The sequence below is a fragment of the Phyllobates terribilis genome, unplaced genomic scaffold (genome assembly GCF_046119375.1).
Source record: "Phyllobates terribilis strain yellow unplaced genomic scaffold, ASM4611937v1 Scaffold_4__5_contigs__length_816908805, whole genome shotgun sequence".
Classification (NCBI taxonomy): Eukaryota; Metazoa; Chordata; class Amphibia; order Anura; family Dendrobatidae; genus Phyllobates; species Phyllobates terribilis.
Genome location: NW_027362764.1, coordinates 473896041 through 473907611, shown reverse-complemented (window position 1 = coordinate 473907611; position 11571 = coordinate 473896041). Strand labels below are relative to the sequence as shown.

Below are 11571 nucleotides of genomic sequence, written 5' to 3'. Positions count from 1 at the left end.
GGGGGTGCTACATCAGTAATCAATGTGGATGACCATGAAAAAAAGAGCAAAAGAGCTAACTATTAATGATGTGCACACCTCATGTAATATATCACATTTTATTATATGAAATGCCACATTAATAATAATTAAAAGACAATAATGTGTCTATACATAGCTCCCGCCATACATGGTGTAGTGCTAATGAAGTGTTCATAATATGGGGTCCAAATGCAACATTCAAGAAGGGATACAGGTGGACCCACGCGTATCGCAAAGCTGAAAAGGCAGGTGTGAGCAAGGCGACCTACAAACCTGGATCAGTTACACCAGTTTTGCAGGAGGAATTGGCCCAAATTCCGACCAACTATTGTGAGAAGCTTGTGGAAGGATATCCCAAACATTTGACCCAAGTCATTCAGTTTAATGGCAATGGTACCAAATATTAATGAAATGTATGTAAACTTTTGACTTTGCGGTAAGTAATAAAAGTGCCTTAAAACATTCTCTCTCTCTCTCTCTCTCTCTCTCTCTCTCTCATTATTCTGGCATTTAGCAAATATTAAAAACAATGGTAATCCTAATTGACCTAAAATGGGAAGGGTTTATTCTGATTTCATGTCAGATATTAAGAAAAACATGCATATGTGTCTTTTTATGTAGTGTATGTAAACTTCTGGTTTCAACTGTAATATATATACAGTACAGACCAAAAGTTTGGACACACCTTCTCATTTAAAGATTTTTCTGTATTTTCATGACTATGAAAATTGTACATTCACACTGAAGGCATCAAAACTATGAATAAACACATGTGGAATTATATACTTAACAAAAAAGTGTGAAACAACTGAAAATATGTCTTATATTCTAGGTTCTTCAAAGTAGCCACTTTTTGCTTTGATGACTGCTTTGCACGCTCTTGGCATTCTCTTGATGAGCTTCAAGAGGTAGTCACCGGAAATGGTCTTCCAACAATCTTGAAGGAGTTCCCAGAGATGCTTAGCACTTGTTGGCCCTTTTGCCTTCACTCTGCAGTCCAGCTCACCCCAAACCATCTAGATTGGGTTCACGTCTGGTGACTGTGGAGGCCAGGTCATCAGTCGTAGCACCCCATCACTCTCCTTCTTGGTCAAATAGCCCTTACACAGCCTGGAGGTGTGTTTGGGGTCATTGTCATGTTGAAAAATAAATGATGGTCCAACTAAACGCAAACCAGATCGAATAGCATGCCGCTGCAAGATGCTGTGGTAGCCCTGCTGGTTCTGTATGCCTTCAATTTTGAATAAATCCCCAACAGTGTCACCAGCAAAGCACCCCCACACCATCACACCTCCTCCTCCATGCTTCACGGCGGGAACCAGGCATGTAGAGTCCATCCGTTCACCTTTTCTGCATCGCACAAAGACACGGTGGTTGGAACCAAAGATATCAAATTTGGACTCATCAGACCAAAGCACAGATTTCCACTGGTCTAATGTCCATTCCTTTTGTTCTTTAGCCCAAACAAGTCTCTTCTGCTTGTTGCCTGTCCTTAGCAGTGGTTTCCTAGCAGCTATTTTACCATGAAGGCCTGCTGCACAAAGTCTCCTCTTAACAGTTTTTGAAGAGATGTGTCTGCTGCTAGAACTCTGTGTGGCATTGACCTGGTCTCTAATCTGAGCTGCTGTTAACCTGCGATTTCTGAGGCTGGTGACTCAGATAAACTTATCCTCAGAAGCAGAGGTGACTCTTGGTCTTCCTTTCCTGGGGCGGTCCTCATGTGAGCCAGTTTCTTTGCAGCGTTTGATGGTTTTTGCAACTGCACTTGGGGACACTTTCAAAGTTTTCCCAATTTTTCGCACTGACTGACCTTCATTTCTTAAAGTAATGATGGCTACTCGTTTTTCTTTACTTAGCTGCTTTTTTCTTGCCATAATACAAATTCTAACAGTCTATTCAGTAGGACTATCAACTGTGTATCCACCAGACTTCTGCACAACGCAACTGATGGTCCCAACCTCATTTATAAGGCAAGAAATCCCACTTATTAAACCTGACAGGGCACACCTGTGAAGTGAAAACCATTTCTGGTGACTACCTCTTGAAGCTCATCAAGCGAATGCCAAGAGTGTGCAAAGCAGTCATCAAAGCAAAAGATGGCTACTTTGAAGAACCTAGAATATAAGACATATTTTCAGTTGTTTCACACTTTTTTGTTAAGTATATAATTCCACATGTGTTAATTCACAGTTTTGATGCCTTCAGTGTGAATGTACAATTTTCATAGTCATGAAAATACAGAAAAATCTTTAAATGAGAAGGTGTGTCCAAACTTTTGGTCTGTACTGTATATATATACACACTGCTCAAAAACATAAAGAGAACACTTAAACAACACAATGTAACTCCATGTCAATCACACTTCTGTGAAATCAACCTGTCCAGTTACGAAGCAACACTGATTGTGACTCAATTGCTCCTGTGTTGTGCAAATGGATCAGACAACCAGCAGAAATGATAGGCAGTTAGCAAGACAACACCTATAAAGGAGTGGTTCTGAAGGTGGTGACCACAGACAATTTCTCTGTTCTCATCCTTTTTGGCTGTTGTTTTGGTCACTTTTGCATTTTGTCATTGCTCTCACCCCTAGAGGTACAGTAGCATGAGGCGGTGTCTACAGTACAACCCACAGAAGTTGCTCAGGTAGTGCAGCTCATCCAGGATGACACTTCCAGCATGATTGGTTTCGCAATGGGTAAGTAATGATGTGGAGAGGAATTTCTTTGGAGCATTGTACAGCCCTCCATGTGCTAGCCAGAGGTACCCTGACTGCCGTTAGGTACCGAGATGAGCTCCTCAGACCCATTGTGAGATCATATGCAGGTGCAGTGGGCCCTGGGTTCCTTCTGATGCATGACAATGCTAGGCCTCACGTGGCTGATGTGTGTCAGCAGTTCCTGCATGATGAATGCATTGATGCTTTAGACTGGCCAGCTCATTTCCCAGACCTGAATCCAATCAAGCTTCCCACTGGCACTAAAAGGGTTAAACAGAATGTTCCAGACAGTTAGAAATCTCTGGGCTGCAGTAAGGTCCAGTTAAGGGGTTAGCTGTGATAATCCAGCCCAGTAGAGTAAAAGGGAACCCATTGCTATGGTTAGGCACAGAATGTGAACAAGGCTTTGTTTCTAATATGTTTCCTTGTGGGCTGTAGTATTGGTAACCAGCCACAAGATGCCACTGTCCCGGTTGCAAACATTTAGGACAGTGAAGGGGTTATTTGTGTGTGATGACAGCCCATAGAGGGTGAGCTCATTAGGAAAATCTCGGCTTAGTTTCCAGAAGCAGGAAGTGACGAGTCAGTGTTGTGTAGTACCTAGGACAGGCCAGACAGGCTTCGTATGACTGGCTGCAAAGGCAGACATGGGCCCCGAACCCCAGACAGTAGGATAACCAGAGTAAAGATTCCCTCCACAAGTGTCCCCTTAGCCATCCGAAGAAGCTCAAGAGAGCCATTGAGGACCCGGGGGCACATTTTGTCTGCAGGCTGCAGAAGAAGCTAGGACTCAAGGCTAGGACGTGGGGAGAACTGGGATCCAGATATACTGTCACTGGTGAGGGAGATCCTCTAGGGCTATAGAATAAGGCAACAGAGAAGTTTCACTTAAAGAGGGAACCAGGGCTAAAGTTGTATCAAGTACTTGTGGGAAAGATGACAACCCATTGTGCCTTATCCATTATATCTGCCTCTAAATATTGTACATATTCCTCTTCCCCAAGTAAAGTCCCAGTTATGGTTATGAACCTCGTGTCTTCTGAATTTATGCCCTGGTTCCAGAAGAGAAATGCTTGGAGTCAGATGCGACCGGCTGGTCTAAATTAAGTGGAAAGCACCACATACACTGCAGCACATCAAAGAGAGGACACACATTGTCTGTAGGGTGCCAGAGAGCAGGGGCCACAGCTCGCCCACGACTACCTAGCTGGGGCACCTTACACATCAACTAATGCCACATTGCACCACAAACTGTCCAGGAGCTGACTGATGCTTCAATCCAGGTCTGGGGGGAGATCCCTCAGGAGAACATCCACCACCTCATCAGAAGCATTCCCAGTTGTTGTAGGGAGGTCATACAGGCACGTTGAGGCCACACACACTACTGTACTGAGCATCATTTCCTTGTCTTGAGGCATTTCCACTGATGTTGGATCAGCCTGTAATTTGATTTTCCACTTTGATTTTGAGTATCATTCCAAATCCAGACCTCCATGGGATATTAATTTTGATTTACATTGATCATTTTTATGTTTTATTGTTCTCAACGCATTCCACAATGTAATGAATAAAGATTTGCAACTGGAATATTTCATTCAGTGATATCTAAGATATGGTATTTTAGTGTTCCCGCTATTTTTTTGAGCAGTATATATATATATATATATATATATATATATATATATATATATATATATATATGAAAAATAAACAAAATAACAAAAGTAAATAGAGAGCCTCCAAATAAGTTATTGCATGAGCAAAAACATGACCCGGAACATAATGATCATAAACTGGTTTTTTTTTGTTTGTTTTTTTCCACTGGACCAGTGCATCCATAGCTATCTGTCCGCTATCATTGACACTACTGAAAAGTACAGTGGATAGACTATTTTTTCATCTTTACCACGGTGCTTGACACAATTTACATATATCAGTCTCTACCTTTTTCTGGTTTGATAATACACTGCTCAAAAAAATAAAGGGAACACTTAAACAACAGAATATAACTCCAAGTAAATCAAACTTCTGTTAAATCAAACTATCCACTTAGGAAGCAACACTGATTGACAATCAATTTCACATGCTGTTGTGCAAATGGAATAGACAATAGATGGAAATTATTGGCAATTATCAAGACACATTCAATAAAGGAGTGGGGACCACAGACCACATCTCAGTACCAATGCTTTCTGACTGATGTTTTGGTCACTTTTGAATGTTTGTTGTGCTTTCACACTCGTGATAGCATGAGACAGACTCTACAACCCACAGAAGCTGCTCAGGTAGTGCAGCTCATCCAGGATGGCACATCAATGCGAGCTGTGGCAAGAAGGTTTGCTGTGTCTGTCAGTGTAGTGTCCAGAGGCTGGAGGCACTAACAGGAGACAGGCCAGTACACCAGGAGACGTGGAGGGGGCCGTAGAAGGGCAACAACCCAGCAGTAGGACCTCCACCTCTGCCTTTGTTCAAGGAGGAACAGGAGGAGCACTGCCAGAGCCCTGCAAAATGACCTCCAGCAGGCCACAAATGTGCATGTCTCTGCACAAATGGTTAGAAACCGACTCCATGAGGGTGGTATGAGGGCCCGACGTCCATAGATGGGGGTTGTGCTCACAGCCCAATACCGTGCAGGACGCTTGGTATTTGCCAGAGAACACCAGGATTGGCAAAGTCGCCACTGGCGCCCTGTGCTCTTCACAGATGAAAGCAGGTTCACACTGAGCACATGTGACAGACGTGACAGAGTCTGGAGACGCCATGTGTAACATCCCTGGCGGCGTGCTTGCATAGTGCACCACCTCCCACTATGCAAGACCGCAATCTTACCTGTCAGTCCAGCCTGCAAATCTTGCTCCAGTTCATGCTGTGTGCATGTCTCTTGACTGACTGCTTAGGGCGGCGGCCAGGTTACTTCGTGATTCTTATAGCTGCTGTGGGCGCACCCCTAATGCGTCTCCAGCCTATTGCTGTGAGTCTCTGGATATTTAAACCCCCTCCACCCAGTAGGAGGGGAATGAGCAACACTAACATTCAGTGTGCTCCTTGACTCTGAAGTTGCCAGGTCCAGCTCTGCTTCTTGTCCGTTTCCGCCATCTCTGGGGGCTGCATACCCAGACCTGTTCTCTGTAACTTCTTGTGTTTCCGCCATCTCTGGGGGCTGCATACCCAGACCTGTTATCTGTGACTTCTTGTCTGTTTCCGCCATCTCTGGGGGCTGTATGCCCAGGCTTGTTCTTGTATCTCTTTGCAGTAGCAGTTCCTGTCTGAACTGTATCCTAGCCTGTCACCTGTTTCTCTCTATGTCCGTACCTTCCCTTTTCCTGCAGTATCTGAACCTGCACCTAACTCCAACTCGTTGTCTCTGTACTTCTGTTTGTGAGTTTTGTGTCCACTAGCTACTTCATAGGAAGTACCTTGTGTGTATCTGGTTCTGCTTGTCCCTTTTCCCTTCCTCCGTATCTTCCTGTATTTTCCAGTCTGTTCCATGTGAACAGAGCCCTGTCCTCTCTGCCTTGTCCACCGCACCTGCTTTTTGGCTCCGCTCTGTCTTGCCCACCGCTCCGGCGGTTTCTCTCTGCTCTGACTTGCCCACCGCTCTGGCGGTTTCCCTCTGCTCTGCCTTACCCACCGCTCCGGCGGTTTCTCTCTGCTCTGCCTTACCCACCGCTCTGGCGGCTTCGCTCCGCTCTGTCTTGCCCACCGCTCCAGCGGTTTCTCTCTGCTCTGACTTGCCCACCGCTCCGGCGGTTTCTCTCTGCTCTGCCTTACCCACCGCTCTGGCGGTTTCTCTCTGCTCAGCCTTACCCACCGCTCCGACGGCTTCTCTCTGCTCTGACTTACCCACCACTCTGGCGGCTTCTCTCTGCTCTGCCTTGCCCACTGCTCCGGTGGTTCCGCTCTGCTCTGCCTTGTCCACCGCACCTGCGGTTTCTCTCTGCTCTGCCTTGTCCACCGCTCCGGCGGTTCCGCTCTGCTCTGCCTTGCCCACCGCACCTGCGGTTTTCGCTCCGCTCTGCTTGCTCACTGCACCAGCAGTTCCTCTCTGCTCTGCCTTGTCCTCCGCTCCGGCGGTTTCGCTTTACTCTGCTTGTCTACCGCATCTGCGGCTCTGTACCTGTCTCCCAGTCTGTACTGGACCCTATCCAGCCTGCGCTCCAACCTGCTAGTATCTCCCGGTCTGCACTCCAGCCGTGCTTGTCAGTATCCACCTGTCTGCATACCAGCCATACTTGCCAATACCCACCTGCCTGTATGCCAGTCTAACCTGCCTGTTCCTGCATTCCCCGGTGTGGGTCAACAACTGTGACCGGGGTCTGACCTGGAGTCGCACCTGGTCCCTCTGCTCAGTTCCTCCTTGGTCCACGGAGTCGACTAAGCCGCCGTGCGATCTTGGTCGGATCGGGTTGATACTTAGTTACGCCCCTCCAGGCACTCCTCAGTTCATGGTACAGTGGGATCACTAATCACGCTCACACCAGTCAGTCTGGGCGCGAGCGTAACACCATGGAGAGTGATCTGCTGCCTGCAACATCCTTCAGCATGACCGGTATGGCAGTGGGTCAGTAATGGTGTGGGGTGGCATTTCTTTGGAGGGCCGCACAGCCCTCCATGTGCTAGCCAGAGGTAGCCTGACAGCCATTAGGTACCGAGATGAGATCCTCAGACCCCTTGTGAGACCATATGCTGGTGCGGTTGGCCCTGGGTTCCTGCTAATGCAGGACAATGCCAGACCTCATGTGGCTGGAGTGTGTCAGCAGTTCCTGCAAGATGAAGGCATTGAAGCTATGGACTGGCCTGCCTGTTCCCCAGACCTGAATCCGATTGAGCATATCTAGGACATCATGTCTCACTCCATCCACCAACGTCACGTTGCACCACAGACTGTCCAGGAGTTGACGGATGCTTTAGTCCAGGTCTGGGAGGAGATCTCACAGGAGACCATACGTAACCTCATCAGGAGCATACCCAGGCATTGTAGGGAGGTCATACAGGCACGTGGAGGCCACACACAATACTGAGCCTCATTTTGACTTGTTTTAAGGACATTACATCAAAGTTGGATCAGCCTGTAGTGTGTTTTTCCACTTTAATTTTGGGGGTGACTCCAAATCCAGGCCTCCATTGGTTAATAAATTTGATTTCCATTGATGATTTTTGTGTGATTTTGTTGTCAGCACATTCAACTTTGTACAGAACAAAGTATTCAATGAGAATATTTCATTCATTCAGATCTAGGATGTGTTATTTGAGTGTTCCCTTTATTTTTTTGAGCACTGTATAATTTTTACCAAAATATTATCTTATTTCTTATCGTCATTGATATTTAGACTTTATTGATCTCTGATTTATAATACTATGAACACATCTGGTGCTATTACTATGCTCTACTTTGTCTGATAATATATTCGATAGTTATTCAAATTTGACTCTTATCTGAGCGTTTATTTGGTAATCTTCATTGGCGTATCCTGCATACTATAGGCTCTACAATGTTAACACAGTTATGTCTGGCCCTTTTCAATTCCATCTCTCCCTCTTTTCCATCTGACTAATCTCCTTCTTTGTATATTATTTATATTCTGCACTACAAACTGTTCCCTGATAATGGGCTCAGAATCTCTTGTAGGGGATTCCACTTAGACTATTCTAGACCATTGATTTAATTTAAATATGGTCGCTTCTTACTGTTCATCATATGAATATATTATGGCTATTAGAAGTTCTTGCCGTCATATGTTGAATATGCCAATTTGGCGCTTTCTGGAGAGGATCAACGTTTAACATTTAGTAGTTCATACCATTGGATATATACAATGAATATTGGTCCTATTCCTGGATGGGCGCTGTGATTTTGCATGTGGGTTACACCAACTTGTTCATAGTGACTCTGCTGATAGCTTCTATGAGTGTATTTCTCATCTCCTAGACAGGGACGTACATAGAAATCATGGGGCCCCATAGCAGAAGTTCTAATTGTCCCCCCTCAAAAAAAAAGCCTTTAATATTCGGTGGGCTGACAGAAGAGTATATCTCACAACTTTGCAGCCTTTACAAAGTAATTTTCCTCATATTGAAGCCACTAGATTGCCCTTTCATTGCCCCCATAAGGTAGGAAGCCAACTATAGTGTGCCCTGAAACACAGTATGATACCCCCTCAGTGAATTCTTACACAGTACTCTCCACACACACGGTATAATGACCCTACTATACCCGCTTCCCTGGCAAAGTATGGTGACCCCAACACAGTTTGATACCCCAACTGTGATTGGCACATATTATAATGGCCCCAACACCCCTCCATTCAGTATGATAGCCCCAATACTACTATCTACACTATATAATGGCCCACACTAGCACTCCACACAGTATAATGGCCCCCACACAGCCCTCTACACAGAATTATGGACCCCACAAAAATCTTCACACTGTATAATTGCTTGCATACAGTATAATAGCTCCCACATAGCCCTCCAAACAGTATAATGATCCCCACATAGCCCTCCAAACAGTATTATGGGCACCACATATTCCTCCATGCAGTATTATGGGCACCACATAGTCCTCCATACAGTATTATGAGCTCCACATAGTACTCCATACAGTATAATGGCCCCACATAGTCCTTCATACAGTATTATGGGTACCATATAGTCCTTTATACAGTATAATGGGACCCACATTGTCCTCCATGCAGTATAATTGGCCCCACATAGTCCTCCATACAGTATAATGGCCCCACATAGTCCTCCATACATTATTATGGGCACCACATAGTCCTCCATACAGTATTATGGGCACCACATAGTCCTCCATATAGTATTATGGGCACCACATAGTCTTCCATAGAGTATTATGGGCACCACATAGTCCTCCATACAGTATAATAGCCCATATAGTCCTCTGTACAGTATTATGTGCACCACATAGTCCTCAATACAGTATTATGGGTACCATATAGTCATTTATACAGTATAATGGGCCCCACATAGTCCCCCATACAGTACTATGGGTATCAAATAGTCCTTCATACAGTATTATGGGTGCCATATAGTCTTACATACAGTATTATCGGAATAAGAAGAAGTCGCTGGGGGGCTAGGTCGGGCGAGTAAGGGGGGTGCCTGTTGTCATCACAGGGGATGAATCTTGGTGTTACGCCTATGATCCTGAAGCAAAACAGTAGTCCAGCCAGTGGAAGACAGCTTCATCGCCCAGACCAAAAAAGGAAAGGGAATCGTTCACATTGAATTTGTTTCTCAGGGCACCACAGTGAACCAACATTACTATCTGCAAGTGCTGAAGCGATTACGTGAGGCAGTGAGATAAAAACGATCTGAATTGTGGCAATCAGGGGACTGGCTGCTTCAACACACCTGCCCACACAGTGTTGAAAACCAACCAGTTTTTGCTGAAAAACGGCATGACAACAGTTTTTCACCCCCCTTACTCACCCGACCTACCCTCCTGTGACTTGTTCTTATTCCCAAGAATGTAGAAAAACCTATAGGGAAAGCGTTTTCAGGACGTAGAAGAGGTTAAGAAAATATCGCTGGAGGCAGTTAACAGCATTAGTTCAGAAGAATATAAAAAATGTTTCGAACAGTGGAAAAAACGTTGGGACAAGGGCATATCATCTATTGGACGGATATTTTGAAGGGGAGTGATGTTTTAAAGATGTTATCTTGAATAAAAAAAATGTAAATAAGTAATTCTCGTTTTTTGGGGTACCACCTCGTACATCTGCACATGTGGTCATGCGTCATTGCACTTGCACTTTAGGGGTCTATTTATGTTAGGACCTTTTTTGTGCATCATATATTATATATTTTGATATTTACTGGGGTTATCACAACTCAATATATACTTTTATTTCTTTGTTCTTATTTCGTATTTTCTTAGGATCTTATCATTGTGGATATTTTTGGACGCATTTGTAGTCGGCTATTATATGGTTTTTTACATGTTTTTAATGTGGAATTTCATAAATAATAAAATTCAATATATTACATGAGGTGTGCACATTGTTATTGGTTAGCTCTTTTTCTCTTTTTTTCTGTTGGTTCACCAAAACATTAATCATCTAGTGGAAATACCAAGGCGGATAACAATCTATAGGATTTTCATCCCATATCAGTTCTAGTCTTTCAGCCCAATTATTTAGCATTTCTCTTCTTCTTTCTTCACTCACATACTCTGGTGAATATGATATTTGAGGAGTAAGGACTTCAAATCCACAGAAGTGCATTATGCCATGCTGTGGAAAGCAACAGTAAATATGTTTAGTACATTGATTTCATTTCTTAATTTACACCAATGCAGATAAAAAAAAGATATAGTGGGTATAGCATACGGATCCAGAGTATAAAGTTAACATGCTATTTATAATAAATTAGATCAATTAATTATGTAATACGAAAAAATATAATACCAATAAAACCTACAGCTCATTCACAAAATAAAATAATATGGTTACTGGAATGTGTAATAATTAGCATTCCTTTCTTTACCTTCAGAAAATAATGTTCCTCTTTCAATTTCATAGTACACGAGTCATGCAATTTGCTACTTTTATTAAATTGTTATATTATCTCTCATAACATATACTGGATATATTAGAAAGAATAGTCAGAAAGTGAAGCTGATTTGCACTGCTCAAAACAAGGGCAGCATGAAACAGACTCTGGCTCCATCAGTTAAGCCAGGCATGTTTTATTCTGATATGTGCAACGTTTCAGAGAAAGCATACATTTCCAAGCTGGCCTGGGATAATGCGGCTGGGGTGACTAGTCTAAGGGCCCGATTCATCAAGCTTTTACGCAAGCATTCTGGT

The 11571-nt window shown here is 43.9% G+C and overlaps 1 protein-coding gene across 1 annotated transcript in view; it reads right to left on the bottom strand.

Annotated features, from left to right (window-relative positions):
- Window positions 1-2324: 2324 nt before the first annotated feature.
- Window positions 2325-11571, bottom strand: part of NQO2 (N-ribosyldihydronicotinamide:quinone dehydrogenase 2) — a 117586-nt gene continuing 108339 nt past the window's right edge. Inside the window, exon 6 of the mRNA XM_073678696.1 lies at window positions 2325-10995. Within this exon, the coding sequence (XP_073534797.1) occupies window positions 10822-10995 (174 nt within the window). The 3' untranslated portion in view covers window positions 2325-10821. The remainder of the gene's footprint in view (window positions 10996-11571) is intronic.